The 18,251-nt window shown below is 58.6% G+C and overlaps 1 protein-coding gene across 2 annotated transcripts in view; it reads left to right on the top strand.

Annotated features, from left to right (window-relative positions):
* The window catches only part of OLFM1 (olfactomedin 1), a 38,755-nt gene extending 21,173 nt beyond the window's left edge, over window positions 1-17,582 (top strand). For both annotated transcript variants that reach the window (XM_018056196.1, XM_018056195.1), the window contains exons 4-6: window positions 2,040-2,259; window positions 9,327-9,433; window positions 15,816-17,582. In XM_018056196.1, the coding sequence (XP_017911685.1) occupies window positions 2,040-2,259; window positions 9,327-9,433; window positions 15,816-16,490 (1,002 nt within the window). In that variant the 3' untranslated portion in view covers window positions 16,491-17,582. The remainder of the gene's footprint in view (window positions 1-2,039; window positions 2,260-9,326; window positions 9,434-15,815) is intronic.

Here is an 18,251-nt window from a genome sequence, read left to right as displayed (position 1 = left end):
CCCCTCCCCCATCTCTCCCTCCCCATCTCTCCCCTCCCCCCCCCTCCCCTCCCCCTTTCTCCCCTCCCCATCTCTCCCCTCCACCTCTCCCCTCCCCCCTCTCTCCCCTCCCCCCTTTTCTCCCCTCCCCTATCTCCCCTCCCCTCCTCCTTGCCCCCTCCCCTCCTCTGAGACTGTGATTCCCGCTCCTGCTCCCACTTTCCCTCCAGAATAGCAGTTTGAACCCAGGGAGGACCCCAGCAAGGATTGCTCTTCTTCTTGCCAATGGCAGCCTTCCTTGGAAGTAGAGAGGCCACCTACCCTTGCCCTGGTTTGGAGGAAATTCACCTTGAAAGGGACAGAGTTGAGAAGCGGTTTTCACACCTATTAGCTTCCCAGGCCAGGACCCCAGGCCCCAGCTTCTCCAGCCAAGTCACAGATTAGCTGGGAAGGGACATGATTGGTCCTTCCCGACCCACAGCTGCTGCAGGTGAATCACATTAGCCAAGGATTAGCTTAATTGATTAGAGCCATTTCTGAGCAGGGATCGCTCAGGGCAGTTCTTCACATCTGACCTAATTTAGCAGCAGCAAGGCTCGCTGTAGATTTGCAGGGAAGGCAGAGAGACACCAGCATCTTTCTCACCTCCCAGTTACTCTTGTTTCCTCCACATAACTCCACTGTTAGAGCCAGAGTTGGTTTGACCTAAAATTATATATACATATGTACAAATATGTATATATACACCTAGAGTTTACTCAGCTTCAAAATCATTAAATTGACAAACGATATGCACCTTAATTAAGGCATACATGCATGTTAATTAGAAACCAAGCCCAGATGTAAGTGAACGGGTCAAATTACACAGCCCCGCTGGACTGCAAACTGCTGATGCTCTGGGTCTTCCGGCCTTTTTATGCTAATGTTTTCCTTTGATGCTCTCCCTGCGTGCTGCAAGAACTAATTCGCTTGTAAAAGCCATACATTATATAGACGAAATGGCAAGCTAATGAAGCTATAAATCTGTACGGTAAATGAAATAATAGCAGCTTGACCCTGTTGAGGAGTCCCTCTTGCTGGGCTCAGGTGGGCCAGTCCTTGCTTCTGGCATGTCACCGTGAACTATCTCAGAAAGAGGTTTCGACCTGCCTGACCCAGAAGAGCCTCTGTCTCTCCTCATCAGGCGAGCACTCTCTTCCGGGGGTGGACTCAGATTGCTCTAGGGATGTCCCAGCATCTGTGGGCTAGCTCCTCCTTGCAAGCATGCTCTCCTAGTCCTCAGATCTTGAATGCTATGGCTCTGAGGGGCGGGGGGGAGACAGGCCACCCTTGCCTCTGACCACACTTTAATTGCCTTGAACACTTGCAGCAGCAGTTCCTGTGAGGGCACCTAAATGACTGTGAAAGCAGTTTGTCTGGACTGACTCTAGCCTTGAAGCGTGATTTTTTTTTAAGTGACGGTGAAAATATTTGTCTGTTAATGGCTGTCTGTTTCAGGCAGGCTAGTAAGCTAGCTCTTCAACAGTTTTCATTTTCTTGCTTGCAGGGCTAACTTAAAAGAGTTTTTTCAATGCTGCAGACTGAAGAAGCAGTCCACTCCCATGTAACCATGACAGAGACCCAGAGAGCTTTTTTGCAGCCTGCATTTTTACTGTTATTTCCCGTTACTTAGCACCTGCCCCTAAGGAACCTTGAGCACAACCAGGATCTCTTTCGCATGTGGCTGTAGATGCATTTCATGAATAGTTTGAACCCTTGTCAATGCATTTTTTGAAAAAACAAAAACAAACAAAAAAAGAGATACTTTGTGTATGTGACTTAAAGCATGTAACCATAAGATGTTGCATTCTAAACTGACAATAAAGACCTTTCCCAAATATGTTGGTGTTCTGAAGACTGTTTAATATACTCTTCTAACTCCTGTGGACCAGAATAAATCAATCTATAAAGAAAGCGGGAGTGTGGACATTTTCCCTCACCTAGGGAGAAGCCAGGCCAAGGCAGGGTGTTAGAAGTTTTTGCACGCATCGCACTGAACCCAGCTTATTTTAACCTTGCAGGCGATAAAAGCGAAAATGGATGAACTTAGGCCTTTGATACCTGTGTTGGAGGAGTACAAGGCCGATGCCAAATTGGTATTGCAGTTTAAGGAGGAGGTCCAGAATCTGACGGCAGTGCTTAACGAGCTGCAAGAGGAAATTGGCGCCTATGACTACGATGAACTGCAGAGCAGAGTGTCCAATCTTGAAGAGAGGCTCCGTGCGTGCATGCAAAAACTAGGTAGGCCCAGAACCCTGCGGGCGGGGCACTGCACCGCCCACCTGCCGCTGGCTCACTCAGGCTCAGGGAGTGGTGCTGAACTGGACAGCGCCCGCCTGGCTTCCCCAGCGGTGGCTGGGTTAGGGCCCCTGGGTAGGGTTGCCTGGACAGGTAGCTGAGGAGTGTAGGCCGCGCCTGTCCTAGGGCCTTGTCCAATCCCGTGCAGAGGCCAGCTCACAGACCCCACTGAGCTGCACATCTGGAAAATTGATGTTAGATGTTACATAGCATCTGAAGAGAGTGTGTGTGCACGCGTGTGTGTGCGCTTGGGTCCCTGTGTGTTGGCTGGCTTTTTAGGACACGAGTTTCACAGAGCTGGAAGCACATCTCATCCCCTCCAGCTTTCAGGAGAGGGCTGACACAGCTCCCTGAGAAACCGAACCATGCAGAAAATTCCATCGCATCGAGGCGGAAGGCTCGCCATTCCTAACAAGCGAGGGGATCCCTCTGGCACCTGGAGGGGGCGGGGCTGGGAGCCGGTGGCCCCGAGGCTCCTTCCGAGTCTTGTCTGTGGTAGATACCCATCACCTTATCAACTTTCTGGTTAATTTAGCAAATCTTAATGTCCACGTCGGAGTCCATTTTGATATAGCACATGTTAAATCCCAATTCCATTTTTAGGTTTTCTTAGGAAAGATTGGCTGGCCCTTCTCACTCACTGTTTTCTAACGCAAAGGTGGTTCATTTTCTTATTGTTTACTTTTTAGAGTAACAGCGTGATTCTGCTTTATGCACGAGTTTCCTTCAGGTTTTATCTGGCGCTTCACTTGGTCCTCTTTTCATCCCCTACCCCCCGCCCCCTGCACGCTACAAATGCCGTATTTTAAACTTAAAACATCCCAAAAGAACAAGTACTTTAAAAAAAAAACAACCCAGTGCTATTAGGTGGGAGACAGAAAACGTTCAAAGGGCAAGGAGACAGAGTCAGCCAACCTTTTGTGTGAACAGGTTCCCATGTCTGGGTTATTTTTAACGCTGTTCTAGGTGCCCTAGGAAAGTCCCCCAGGCCCAGCGAGGGCGGTGAGCGATGCTGGAGGCTTGGAAGGAGTCCGCTGTGGTGTGTGCACTCGTCCGCGTCTTGTGAGGGATTCTGTGCTACTGTTTTTCACATGTGGTGCCTGGTGCCCAAGTCCTGGTGTGTCCGGGGCCGGGTGACCTGGGACAGTTTCAGGACGGGTCTGGGCTGGACGGTCTCCACCCGCCCTTCCCACATCAGCGTCCAGGAGGCAGCAGGAGTGTTTGGCGTATTGCTGGGTGTCGGGCTTCTCAGTGGTTACGGGCTGTGTGGTGACCTCTGGCGGGCACTGTCTGGCTCCTGCCTGTGAAGGCGCTACGCTCCCATCCCACCCTCCAGACCCTCCAGACACTTCCCCGGCACTTCTCTCTTGTTACTCATTTCCGCACAGGACTGTTTTCATTCCCTGGTAGACAGGCCACGTAGACCAGTCAGAAACCAAGATTAACCCTCCACATTTTCTGATTAACGGACCAAGCAGTAAGGTGGGAATTCGGAGAGAAGTTACGCTGAGGAGGCGCCAGGCGCCTTTCCAGGAGAAGGCTGCCTGTCCCAGGCGGGTGGCCTTCCCCTCCAAACTCGGCCTATTTTTAGAAGCCGGCTGAATTCATTTTTCAGGCTAGCGATCTTGGGGCTTTCACGTGGCTGCCCTCGGGCCGCTGAAATGGTCCTCTCGGGAGTGAGGAGAGAGGACGAAGAGGCCCCCGGAGCCCTGCTCTCCACCGTGGAGTGCAGCCGCTTCTGTGCTTAATTCCTTCTTCAGAAAGACCTTGGCCCGGAGATGGACGTGCTGAGCCAGTGGCAGCGGGGGCGGGGGTGGGGATCTGTCTCTAACCAGCGCTTGGCAGGCGATTCAGGAGGGCAGCAGCCGAGGGCCCCGCCTGTTGGCATCCTGAGGCAGGAAGTGCCACTCGGTGGCCGTGTGGCTCAACCAGGGCACTGACCACTTCCGGTTCCAACCTCCCCTCCATCTATACAACGAAGGCAGAGTCCCTGTGCCCTGGGGTCGCTGTGTGTGAGTTCACGTCACGGATTGTGCAGCGAGCCCGGCACGGAGGAGATGGTGGAAGCACACGAGGGCAGGTGAGGAGGTCGTAAGGGATAGTGTGGTTGGCAGGTAGACAGAGTATGAGACAGATGGCCGGCAGGGAGGCAGGCGGAGGGCCGACCACAGGCTGTAGGTTCAGCTGCAGCCTCGCCCACACCCTAGCCTTCACTCAAGCTCGGCGGCTTAAACCCCAGCTACTATCCTGTGGCCGCTTCATTTAGTCTTTATTTTAGGTACAAGTAGGTGCCCTCTTAGCAGGCTGTTTGCCTTGCTGGGAGGCAGCCTCTGAGCATAGCACAAGTAAGCCAGCTGCCCACACAGTGCCATCTTGGGTGGGCAGGACTCCTGGAGACACAGCGTCTCAGGCAGGGGCCAGCAGTTCTCCCCCGGCCCCCTGCCCACCCCACACCCTGCCCCCCTCCACCTCGCCCTTTGGCCCTGGGTCTCATTCTGCCTGCAAGCCTCTTGCTCTAGTGAAGAGCATCTCAGTGACCCTCGTGCTGTGAGGCTGGGGATGAGGGTCTCCCTGCAGTTTCCCAAAGTCCTCTTAAATAGGTCTCTCCTTTCCACATCAATGTTGCTGACAGTTCCTGAGCCCAGAACATGCACAGGGGAGGGAAAAAAAAAAAAAAGAACAAGGGCTGCTGGTCCCATTGGTTTTCTGTTTCCATTTTTAAATCCTTCTCTCAATGGGATTGGGTGTTTTTCCTAATGGCCCAGCCAGAACTTGAATCTGAAACTCTGATTTCGGGAACTGGACCCTGGGCTCGGTGTCTCTCAGGAGTCATTTGGTTCCCAGGCAGGGATGCCTGGCAGCCCTGCCCTCAAGCTTTCACCGCATACCCACCCCCCCCCCACCCCTGCCCCGGCCCCAGACAGCCTGCAGTCAGACACCACGGCGGCTAAACCAGCTGCAGCCAGAGACTCGAGATCCAGCACAGAGCGCCACTCGCCCCGTGTCCCGTCAGCGCCAGGATTCTCCTGTCTGTAAGATGAGAGGTGCGTGTGTGCACTCTCAGTCACGTCCAACTGTCTGTGACCCCTTGGGCTGTGGCCCCCCAGGCTCCTCTGCCCATGGGGACTCTCCAGGCAAGAATACTGGAGTGGGCTGCCATGCCCTTCTCCAGGGAATCTTCCCGACCCAGGGATCGAACCTGAGTTTCTTACGTCTCCTGAATCAGCAGGCGGGCTCTTTACCACTAGCACCACCCGGGAAGCCCAAAATAAGAGGAGCTAGCTAATTTCAGGGCTGCCCCCAGTCAGACCATCCGTCCTGAGTCAAAGGTCAAGGAGACGGAGAGAGGGGCCCTTGCCTCCTCCCCAGGGGCCTGGACAGAGCCAGGGACAGAGGGTAAATGAGCACACGAGGATTTACATGCAGCTTTGAGAGGGGAGTTCAGGGTGTCTCACTGTGCAGGGGACTGACTAGAATGGCGAGGACGGGGGGAACCCAAGTTCAAGCGCTGCTCAGGGCAGTGACCTCAGTGGGGTCCATGCAGGCCGGTGTCCCCCCCCAACTGGGTTCCTTCCGGGGCAGCTCCGGATTCCCGTGGTGAGAGGTCTCCCGGCACTCCAGCCCTGCTGGGTGCGGAGGAGAGACAGGCGGCCCCTCGGGGCTCATGTGCAGGGAGGCAGCCCCGCCCAGGTGGTCTGTCCGCAGGGACCTGTCTGTCTGAGGGCCCAGCGTGGCCAGCTCTGCCAGCTCCACTCTTCCCAGTCTGCGCGGGATAAAAGCTGGGACTGGGGGAGACGGACCCGATGGGCCGTCTGGGGACCTGTCCGCCTGCCGCTCGGCCATCAGCCCCTCAGTCTGGCCTCTGGCCCGATTCCTGGGTGGGCACGGCACCCGGGGCCTGCTCAGGCGCCCCTCGGAGACCACGCGCATGTTCAGAAGTGACGTCCTTCTAGGACGAGCAGGCCCCCGAGGGTTTCAGCAGAGGGGCTGCTGGGGTCAGGCACCCCCCCGAGACCGTCCTGGCTCTCAGGGGCCCCAGCTGGGGGTGCTGTGCCCCTGCACCAGCCTCCTCTGAGACGCAGCTGCTGACCCTGCCTGGCTTTCCAAGCCTGCCCCCTTCCCAACCCTCCACCCCCTGCCCGAAGCCCGAACGCTCCTGACAGGTGAGGGACACTTCCGTGAACTGAATGTGCCAAGACTCGGCCTCGCGGCTCTGCCGTGGGGCTTTTTTAGATCCTGTCAGTTCCCCAGGTCTTGGCAGAAGCAGTCTGGATGGAGAACCAAAAATAACTCCGTGACTCAAGCAGGGCAGGCGGCCTGCAGCCCCGGAGGAGAGCAGAGCCAGCCTGTAACCAGGAGCTGGGCAAGCGGGCCCCCTGGCCGGCGGGGCCCTGCTCCGCCCATCCTTCCCCGTGACTGTAAGGCTCCCTCCGAGGGGCCAGAGGAGACCTCGCCCAGGGTGGGGCAGGGCTTGCGCCGCCGCGGACGCCCCCACCACTGGCTCCCCCTCTCTGCAGCCACGGGGGGCCAGACCAGCAGGACCGCCCAGGGCAGCCCCGCCTGGACTTGGCCGCCATCTCAGTGTGAGCCTGTGCCCACGGCCTTCCCTGGCACATGACTCATGACGGCTGGTTCCTGGGCTCATCCCACGCCCGCCTCTGAGGAGGGTGTCCTCCTGACGGATAAGAAGGGCACACTCAGAAGTGGCCCACGTTTATGGTCCCTCTGCCGGGGAAGGAGGGGGACTCTGGCAGGCGCACAGTTATCCCTCTCAGCTCCTGAGAGGCGAGTCAGTCATTCATCCATTCAGTTTGGACAGCTCCAGGCTGAGCCTTGTGGGGGACGGGCATCCCGGGGTGTCCTCTCGGGCCGGTGAGACCCAGACGCCCAGGTCTACGTCCAGGGGTGTGCGGGCCCCACCTGGGTTGAGAGGCGGGGTGGGTACGGTCCAGAAGGAGGCAGGCCCTGCAGCGGCATCAGTGTAGGTGGCCAGGGAAGAAGGGGGGTGGTCTGGCTGTCCCGCTGGGGGCTCGGCCCAGGCACAGCCGCAGGGGAGCCAAGAACTGGGCCAGCAACGGGCCATGCTGGGGGCCCACCCGCCGTGCTCACCCTCTGTGCTGTAGAGGATGGCTGTCCGTCCCCTTCGGGGGAGTCTGTCCCCTTCCGGGGAGTGCACCCCTTTGGGGGAGCGCGTTCCAGGCCGGGTGTGGCCAGCGAAGGTGGGGCAGAGGATTGGTGAGAGGGACATCTCGCTGGGAGGTGCGCTGTGATGAGTGCCAGCGGGCGTCCCCCCGGGGCAGAACCGTGGTGCCCTGGGGTTGGTCATGGTGCCTTGAGACTTCTCCTTCCAGGGGCCGATGGGACCACTGTCCCGGCTCAGCAGTGGGGAGGACTCCAGACCTTTGCGGCTCTCAGGGAAGAGCACACTCTCTCTCGAGACTTCCAAGGACCCACTTACTTTCTCCTCACTTCTGGGCGCTGTAGATGCGGGCTAAACTGGATGTAACGTCCGTCTGTCCTCCACAGATGGGGGTGTGTATAGGGCTGGGCCGACTTGCTCTCTGCAGTGACCTCGGCCTGTCTGCAGACTCACCTCCCTGTGAGGCCAGCGAGGGCCAGGGCCCTGAGGGGACAGTATTTAAAAAGGCAAATTCAGAATTACTCCTGAAAGGGGAACAGGCAAAATAGATCCTGGGAAGAGATGGACAAGTAAAAATAGTTGAGTTTCTTTCTCAAATCTGGGCCAGAGGCAGCAGCCTGGGGAGCGGGGCCGCGTGACTTGACGGAATTTGGGGGTAAAGCTGCGTTTCTTCTGCTTGCAGTCGGTCCCTGATCCCTGCCCAGAGCCTCTGCAGTGCCCAGATGCAAGCTGTCAGGACACCGAGACGGGATGTTGGCGGTGGGGGGGGCCCATCTCTCCAGTCTGGTTCAGTGATGTTTATGGATGTACTCACCCCGCTTTATTTTAAGGAGAAAGTGGGAGGCCCCCCAGACACTGCAGCAGTGGGTGTGGGCCTCCCCCTGGGACCAGCTCCCGAGGCTGGTCCCACCTCACCTGGTGGGACGACCCCTGGCTACACCACAGTCCCCCGGGTTAAGTCACAGGCGATCTTCTGAAAACACGCGAGCTTGGCAGACTGACCTGTGCGTCTGCTAATACGGCGGCAGTGTAGCAGAGTGGGCCTCATGCAGGCCAGGCCTGGAGGAAAAGGAGGTCATTGCAGATGGCAAGGACCCCGCGTGCCTGCGCCCAGGAGCCCCTGGGCTTCAGTGGCTCAGGAACCTTCTGTCCTTGTGAGGCCACCTGAGTTCACTTTTTCCTGAAGACTTCAGGGCCATGTGCGCAGGTTGGCGTCCAGGTGGCAGGAGGGGGATTTCTGCTGGATGCCTAGGAGTGCGGGCTTTCAGCTCAGCCCTGCCCGAGCGGCAGGGTGACCCCAAGGACATCCCAGCCGGTCGGTCAGCCTCCAGCCTCCATCTGTGTGACAGGAGGGCGCTGAGGGCATGCCCAGGGCGCAGTCACCCCCATGTGTCATGTCTTCACACTCCAGCCCCCTGCCCCCGGGCGCCTCCTCCAGGCAGTAAGGAGCTGTCGCCCTGTGGGGAAGCTCGCAGGCCCTCCAGCAGGAAGGAGCAGCCAGCCTTCTCCCGGTCTGGTTCTGACCGTCCGGCACCTTCCTTTTGGCACCCGGGCTCGGGTAGACTTTCTCCAACAGCCTTGGGAGGTGCAGCTGCTGCTGCCCCCACTTCCCAGAGGAGAAGACGGCGCCTGAGCAAGGCCAGCCCACACCCCCACCCCAGAGATGTAGTTCTGGCATCCCACCCCTGCCCGAGACCTGGAGGGCTGTGCCCCCCTCTCCCCACCCGCCCTGGCCTCAGTTGCTCTCTGCCATTTGGGGCTGGGGTTGTCCCGGGAAGAGCAGGGCGGGCGCGCCTGGTCACAGCCGAGCGATGGGGGCGTGGTGGTCGGGCGAGGCACTCACCCTCCTGCACCGGGCCCTCTCTTCCAGCGTGTGGCAAGCTGACCGGCATAAGTGACCCTGTGACCGTCAAGACCTCCGGCTCCAGGTTTGGCTCCTGGATGACCGACCCCCTGGCCCCAGAAGGTGATAACAGGGTAAGTGACTCCTCGGTCTGGCCTGGGTCTGTGGAGTCTGTGGATGAACGAAGTTTGGTGCTCCTTAGTAAGGGGGCGGGGGTTCCGGGGGCTTGGGGGAGCGGCCTGGGTCCCTTGCTGAGGGCCCTGTGCTAACCCCGAGTCAAAGACTGCAGGGCGGGTCTTATGTGAGGATGACCGTGGCAGGGATGGTGTGGGGTGGGGAGGCCTGTGACCCCCTCCCCAGGCGCCGCTGTGCCCCTGGGAGCCGAGGGAGCCCTCTGGGCTGAAACCTCCCAGTCTCAGCCCTGCCCCCGCTCCCCTCAAGAAGAGCGTGGCCGGGCCTTCTTGTTTTAATGACTCCTCATTTGTGTTTCATTTGCCATTCCTTTCATGGCTGATAGAAACTCATGTCCTCTTTTGATTTAGGAAAAAAGCCTGCTCTTTTTTTTCTAGACTGTTCCCCCTGGGTGAAAACCTCATAAAAGGAGAGAGGCGAGCAAGCGCCACATTTGTCTTGATGGGGATGCGGGGGTGCGGGGAGGGGGCAGCCGAGTTCTGTGTTTGGAGTCCCTTCGGGGTGTGGGGAGCAGAGGGCTGCCTCAGCCCGGACGGCGACCCTAACCGCAGCGTGGGGGAGCCTTCCTCCACCGCGGGGAGTTCCCGCACGTCCCGGGCTCTGGTTCTCCTGGCAGGGGAGGCGCTGTGGCTTCCCTGTCCTTTGGTGGCCCACCAGCCTAACCGCTGACACCCAGAGTGAACCATCCAGCAGCCCGGGGCCTTTCTTATCTGGCCCCTTGCCTACAAGACGTTTAGAAGTCTTCGCAGGCAGACTGAGAAAGGAGGTTAGAAATGTGAGCTCCTCTAAGCCTGGTCTGGAGGATTTTTAAAGGGAAGGAATCTTGAAACTTGATCTTTGTACCTCCCGGGCCCCGCCCCCTTTAGACGCTGCACCTCCCCAGCCCCGCCCCTTCACCTGCTGTACCTCCCAGGCCCCGCCCCCTTTCGACGCTCTACCTCCCCGGCCCCGCCCCTCTGAAAGCTCTACCTCCCTGGCCCCGCCCCTTTAGACGCTCTGCTTCCCCGGCCCCGCCCCTTTAGACGATGCACCTCCCCGGCCCCGCCCCTTCAGCTGCTGTACCTCCCAGGCTCCGCCCCCTTTAGACGCTCTACCTCCCCGGCCCCGCCCCTCTAGAAGCTCTACCTCCCTGGCCCCGCCCCTTTAGACGCTCTTCCTCCCCGGCCCCGCCCCTTTAGACGCTGCACCTCCCCGGCCCCGCCCCTTCAGCTGCTGTACCTCCCAGGCCCCGCCCCCTTTAGACGCTCTACCTCCCCGGCCCCGCCCCTTTGGACGCTCTACCTCCCCGGCCCCGCCCCTTTGGATTCTGTACGGCCCCGCCCCCTTTAGAGGGCATGACGGCTTCTGTTTCAGTCCGGAATCTGCACGGTGCCTCTGGCACAGTCCTCCTTCTGGGGGAGACGCCTGAGGGACCATTTCCCGCTTCCTAGCGGCCTGTGCATCTTTTTTATGCAACAACCTCCACCTTCCCCACCACCTCCTCAGCAGCCCCTTCCCACACCTCATCCCTGGGGGCACAGGCGCGGGGCTCTGGGGGGCGGGGCCGGCTACAGGCTGCAAACCTGGGAAACGACCGAGTCGGGATTCTGGGGGCGATGTTCGTTTTCATTCTATTTTCTGAGTCGTGACAGGGAGCTGGTGCTTGGACGTTTTCTAACAGCTTAATTGGCCAATGAATTACCAGTCAATCACCAGTGAACGATTTAATTGGCCGAATGTTACCCTATCCTTCAATTTCATCCTCTGCCCCTCCCCCGCCTCCCCGAAAATGCCGCCGTGGTTCTGAATTCGGTTAGGAGTGTGCCCTTGTCACAGACGTGGGTGGAAATATCAGTAATGCCGACGTGGAAACAAGGTGATGGCGGCGGACCCCGAGGGCGGGCCGTGTGTGCCGCGGGCCGGCAGAGCGCGTCGTGTGCACATGTTGGAATACGAGAGGAAGCAGTGGTTTCCCGGACGCAGCGACGGCTGTGCCCAGCCTTCAGCTGCGGTCCCGTGCCTGGCCTCGCTGAGTCCCGCAGCTGCCCTCCAGCCGGAGATCATCTGTCTCCCCTATGCTGATGGGAAAACCAGGGCCAGAAGCCTCACGTGAGCTGCCCAAGGTCTCAGGAAAGGCTGGTTAATGATTTTATTAACCGTTTATTAACCTCTGAGGTTCAGGCTGTCTCCCAACTCACCCTCCCCTCCAATGCCCTCTCCCCACCTCCTGCTGGGTCACACATACCCTGTGACCCAGCAGACCTATTGGGGTCCGTGAGCCAGAACCAGTGACTTTGGTGCTGCAGAGGACGAACTCCAGTCTGGAGGATTCTACCCCAACTGACACCACAGGTGGTGTTCCTCTTGGTCCCCAGGTCAATGTCAGTTTTATTTTGTGTGGTGGTGTTCAGTTGCTCAGTTGTGTCCGACTCTTTCAACCCCATGGACTGCAGCCATGCCAGGCTTCTCTGTCCTCCACTGTCTCCCGGAATTTGTTCAAATTCATGTCCATTGAGTCAGTGATGCCATCCAACCGTCTCACCCTCTGTCGTCCCCTTCTCCTCCTGTCTTCAATCTTTCCCAGCAATCAAGATCTTTTCCCATAAGTTGGCTTTTTTTGTAGTGAGTACTTGTCAAATTATCTTGTCTCAGGTACCAAGTATCCGGGCTCCTAGAAGCCCCCTTATCGAAGACATCGGTTCACAAAGCCATCAATGTGGTGAGGGAGGCTTTTGGAAATTAGATATCTCTTTTCTGCTTGATGAGTTTGATTACCCTCCAGGAAGGGGGCCCTGGTGATGGACGGAGGGCAGGCGGGAAGGTGGGAAGAGGCCTTGGTGGGAGCCGGCTCCTTGGGGAGGGCAACTGCTCCTGGCAGGGCGCGCTGGGGCCCCTCCATGACGCTGGGCAGTTGGCAGCCCTGCCTCAAGCCGTAAGCTCAGCACAGCCGCCAGCTCACAGCGATGCATCCCCAGGTCTGGCCAGTGATCCGGAGGACACTGCTGTGTTGTGTTTTGATCTTTTCCTTCTCTGTCTGATTTTGATCACACACATACACACACACAAACACACACACAGGAGACCAGTAACTCGCTCCAAAAAATAAATCAATGTCAGCTTCAGTGCAGGCCACAGGGGTGAGATAAGAGGGGCTGCGGCGAACAGTGGGGGTGGGGAATTGCCTTGGGCCCCCCAGGAGCCCTCGAGGGGGCTTTCCTGTCCCCCTGCCTTTGTGCTGAGCTGTTAGAAGCAGGTTAGCGCCTGTGCTAAGCGCCAGTCGGATGCCGGGCTCCCGCGGTCCTCCACCCAGCCCAGAAGCAGCCATTTTCTCAGCAGTGACCGGCCCGTATACTTCTTTTTATTTTTTCAGCTATGGTCACAGGCAGTACATTTCATGACCTTTTATTTTCTGTGGTTCTAAATGTAAAGAAAAACGCAAACAGGTTAGAATCATCCTATAAACTTTTCATGGGATCTCTTGCCTTCCATCTGAATACTACCTTTATACATTTTAGGAATATATGTAAGTTGTCAATTTGTTAATCACAATCAGTGAAACTGAAAGAAAATAGACATCATTCTTGATCTCAAAATATTTAAAATTAAGATACGGAAACAAGACAATTACTTGAAAAGTTAATGTTGTAGAAATAATTCAAAACAGTTTAACATGTCAAAAGATATTCTGCTTATCATTAATTACCGAAACAATTATACACCAACTGGTCTGATGGGAATTAAGTACCAAAACTAAAAGAGTTGTTGTTCGGTCACTCAGTCATGTCCAACTCTTTGTGACCCCATGGACTGCAGCACGCCAGGCTTCCCTGTCCTTCACCAGCTCCTGGAGCTTGCTCAAATTCATGTCCATTGAGTTGGTGATGCCATCCAACCATCACGTCCTCTGTCAACCCCTTCTCCTCCCGCCTTCAATCTTTCCTAGCATCAGAGTCTTTTCCAATGAGTCAGCTCTTCCCATCAGGTGGCCAAAGTACTGGAGTTTCACCTTCAGCACCAGTCCTTCCAGTGAACACCCAGGACTGATCTCCTTTAGGATGGACCAGTTGGATCTCCTTGCAGTCCAAGGGACTCTCAAGAGTCTTCTCCAGCACCACAGCTCAAAAGCATCAATTCTTTGGCACTCAGCTTTCTTTATAGTTTAAAAGTCCTTAAAACTTGGATGCTGACTTCACCCAGCTCTGCCCACAGGATGGACGTCCAGGGACGCATGAACCCAACCAAGTTCTGCACCACTCATGGGGACAGCGGAGAAGGGAGCATATTCAAAGAGCTGTGATGGGGGCTCAGGAGAAGGTGCAGAGGGGCTGTCACTTGAGCTCAGTCTTGAGAGAAGCAGTGAGCTCCCCATCCGGGAGGCAACCAAGAGGAGGCGCAGTGTGAGAGGAGTGCCCGCCCGTCACCTGTGCACTTCTGGCCCCCTCCCTGACCCCCACCCAGCCCCGCATGCCCCTCTAACCCACAGCCCACAGCACTGACCCCCCCACCCAGCCCCGTGCCCCCTCTAACCCACAGCATGGACCCCACCCAGCCCCGCGTGCCCCTCTAACCCACAGCCCACAGCACTGACCCCCACCCAGCCCCGCGCCCCCTCCAACCCGCAGCCCACAGCATGGACCCCACCCAGCCCCGCACCCCCTCTAACCCACAACACGGACCCCACCCAGCCCCGCGCCCCCTCTAACCCACAGCACGGACCCCACCCAGCCCCGCGCCCCTCTAACCCGCAGCCCACAGCACTGACCCCCACCCAGCCCCGCGCCCCCTCTAACCCGCAGCCCACAGCACTGACCCCCACCCAGCCCCACGCCCCCTCTAACCCGCAGCCCACAGCACTGACCCCCACCCAGCCCCGCGCCCCCTCTAACCCGCAGCCCACAGCACTGACCCCCATCCAGCCCCGCGCCCCCTCTAACCCGCAGCCCACAGCACTGACCCCCATCCAGCCCCGCGCCCCCTCTAACCCGCAGCCCACAGCACTGACCCCCATCCAGCCCCGCGCCCCCTCTAACCCGCAGCCCACAGCACTGACCCCCACCCAGCCCTGCGCCCCCTCTAACCCACAGCACGGACCCCACCCAGCCCCGCACCCCTCTAACCCACAGCACTGAGGGCTGCTCCTACAGCCCAAAGGCAATGAACAGCCTCAGATGAGACCCAGCTCTTGGTTTATTTGAATCTTGTTAAAAACAGAAAGCACATCTGTCTCTAAGCATTGAATGGGTGTCTCAGGAGCAAGGGTGCATTTTTTGGTTGTTTTTTAAAATATTTAACGCATGTGTAAAACCACGTCTGAAAGCTCCCACATCCTTAATCTCCCCTGCAGCCAGCGGAGCCCTTGACGGATAAAGCAGCTGTCTTATTGCCAGACAGATGCACCGGGAATGGCATTGCCTGGCAGATTTTCCTCTGACTAACTGCATCGCTTTCTAATTTGCTCCCAGATTGGTTGAAAATGACTAAAGCGTTTTGTACAAAGTCTAGACAGTTTTCGAGTCAACCGGCGTTTAAGCGATCATGGGAGGCTCTTCCTCCGCACCCCTGACTCGGGCCTCGCTGGGCTTGCTGCCGTGGTTGGACTGCGCTCAGAGCCCGGGGAGCCGGGTTCCTCAGGGAGAGGCGCTTGCCTGGGACTGGGCGTGGCTGTACACACAGCGTCCCTCCTGCCAGACTAATGACGTCCCCCCACCGGCCGGTGAGTCAGGCCGGCCCGCTGTGAGGCCGGCACGGAAGGAGAGGCCTGACGCACGTGCCCCCAGGGCGCCCGGTGTCGCCCTTCCTGGTGACCTTGAGAATGGTCAGCCTCACCGACTGGCTGGCGCTGTGGGCATGCGTCCTCGCGTGGGCCAGGCGGCCATGCCCTCCACCCAGTGTCCTGTGGAGGGCGATGTCCCGTGCTGATGGGGGCCAGCCTTCCCGGACGAGACGGACCACCTGCTGTGCACCCTCGCCCGGGAGAGCAGGGAGCAGTCAGATGGCCCACAGCCCAGGGGTACCCAGACAGACGCTCTCGGGGACCTCTAGTGGGTTCTGCCACCACCCGCCTGGCGGGAACAGCAGAGGGCGCCTGCCGGCCACGCCCGCAGCCAGGCTGTGGGTCCCACGTTCATGCACATGGTGTCCTTCCCCAGACTGGACGCTCCCTTCCCGATGGGGAGGTGGCCCCTGCGGAAGCACCCCGTGGGTGTGGAGGAGGGGCGTGACCTCATTTCGTCTGCTCTCTCCCTGGGCACCAAGTCTCCAGATCCCCAGTCCGGGAGGTGGTGCCTTCCCGGGGTGGGGGGTCCCCCTCCTTCAGCACCACTGACCGGTCCGCTGTCCCCGCAGGTCTGGTACATGGACGGCTACCACAACAACCGCTTCGTCCGCGAGTACAAATCCATGCTGGACTTCATGACCACGGACAATTTCACGTCCCACCGCCTCCCGCACCCCTGGTCCGGCACAGGGCAGGTGGTCTACAACGGCTCCATCTACTTCAACAAGTTCCAGAGCCACATCATCATCCGCTTCGACCTGAAGACGGAGACCATCCTCAAGACGCGCAGCCTGGACTACGCAGGCTACAACAACATGTACCACTACGCCTGGGGCGGCCACTCGGACATCGACCTCATGGTGGACGAGAGCGGGCTGTGGGCCGTCTACGCCACCAACCAGAACGCCGGCAACATCGTCATCAGCAGGCTGGACCCCGTGTCCCTGCAGGCGCTGCAGACCTGGAACACCAGCTACCCGAAGCGCAGCGCCGGCGAGGCCTTCATCATCTGCGGCACGCTCTACGTCACCAACGGCTACTCGGGCGGCACCAAGGTCCACTACGCCTACCAGACCAACGCTTCCGCCTACGAGTACATCGACATCCCCTTCCAGAACAAGTACTCCCACATCTCCATGCTGGACTACAACCCCAAGGACCGCGCCCTGTACGCCTGGAACAACGGCCACCAGGTCCTCTACAACGTCACGCTCTTCCACGTCATCCGCTCCGACGAGCTCTAGTCCCGCCCCGGCCCCCGGGGGCCGCGGCCCCGCGCCCTCACCCGCCCGGAAGCGCCTGTGGGACAGCTGCGAGGCGACCTGGGGGAGACGAGCAAGGCTCCTTCTGAAAGCGCGTCAGCAACGTGGACTCCGGCGTCTCGGGGGCGGGGAGGGGGCGGGGAGGCGGCGCCCCCACGTCTCTGCAGCTCCAGCCGGAGGGCGCCCGCCGTGGACAGAACTGACATTCCCCGTATCGACGGCTGGAACCACAGCCCCGGGGCTCCCCGGTCCCCCCACCCGGTCCCCCTTTCTGGTCAATATACTCAAGATATAAGGCGATGACTGTTGGCCAGCTCTCACCGAGAACAGCCTGCTGTTAGGATCGCATGGACTTGTCCGTAGATCATGGTCAGCTCGATGGACGTGAGTGTCGTGTCTCACTGAAGCGCCCCCCCACCCCCGCCCGGGCTGTGCTCGGCGACGGAGGGGCGACGTAGGCTCTGTAGCTGCATCCCGTCACCACCGCCGTCCTCAACCGTGTGTTGTGTCTTAGATGAACCGAGCCGAGACTCCGAGAAGCCCGTGGGCCCGCGTCTGCCCCAGAGCGGCGGCCGGCCTGCGTGGACAGGCGCAGGGCCCCGCCGCCCAGACCCCGTGCCCCGCCGCCCAGACCCCGTGCCCCGCCGCCCAGACCCCGTGCCCCGCCGCCCAGACCCCGTGCCCCGTAGCTCCATTGTGTGGTGTCCGTCTGTTGCTCCCCTGAGGTGGTGACCTGTCTCTTTAGTTGATGCCGTGGGTGTTGTAAGTGCAGTGCCGTAGTTTGGATTAATAAGTGGATGGTTTTTGTTTCTCAAAAGAAAAAAAAACACACATCAGTGTTCACCCTAGTAGACATGATCGAGGTTGATAATCATTAAAGGAAATACCCTCTTCTCGTTAAATTACCTTAAATAGTGCAACCACGGGGAAGGGCTCCTCTCGGGAAACTCTGGTTTCCAAAGGGAAAGAAGTGCTCCTGTGGGCAGCAGTGTGCGGAAAGTGCATTTTTTAAGTAAAAAAGAGGGAAACTTTGTGCTATCCGATTAAGGAACAATAAAAGTATCAGGAGACCTTCTTGCTTCGTTTGTCATCTCAGAAGGTTTTGAAAATGACCAAGGCTTCCGGATCCTTGAGGCCGGGTTCCAGTATGAGCGTCCCTCTTGGGGGAGGAGGTTGGGGCGTGGTTGGGACACAAGGCCCACGGGGTCCCTCGGCATCCGCCCTCCCCCAAAAGTCAGAATTCGAGAATCGCCCTGGAGGTTCCTACCCCTAGGGTGAGTCTCAGTCCAAGGATAGCCCCACTGGGAGTCCCACCCACTCCATCCAGCCAGGCTCTTCCAAGTTGCCTTGGGAAGAAACTTGGGACAAGCACCCACTTCCAGCGTGGCAGGAGGCGTCTGCAAAGACCCTGCTGAGAAGTGGGCGAAGGTGAAGCCAGGCCCCCTCCAGCCAGTTGGCTCACTAGGAGGACAGGGGGTCCAGGAGACGAGTGGCCAGCCCCACCTGGGCTCCCTTGAGACAGAGACCCTCACACTTCGGGGGAGCCCAGGTCACATGGCCAGGCCTGCAGCTGCCAAGCCGGGCCCCATTTCTGAGGGGACCTGAGGTCTGCACAGGACAGGGCTGTTCTGCAGTGCCCTGGGGATTCGCGTGGCCAGAGGAGGCACGTGCTGCGTGCATGCCAAGCCGCTTCAGGCGTGTCTGACTCTGCGACCCCACGGACTGTGGCTCCTCCGTCCCTGG

Source organism: Capra hircus, chromosome 11 (assembly GCF_001704415.2).
Source record: "Capra hircus breed San Clemente chromosome 11, ASM170441v1, whole genome shotgun sequence".
NCBI classification, from domain to species: domain Eukaryota; kingdom Metazoa; phylum Chordata; class Mammalia; order Artiodactyla; family Bovidae; genus Capra; species Capra hircus.
The sequence above is the reverse complement of the archived record's forward strand: the minus strand, read 5'-3'. Positions and strand labels throughout refer to the sequence as shown.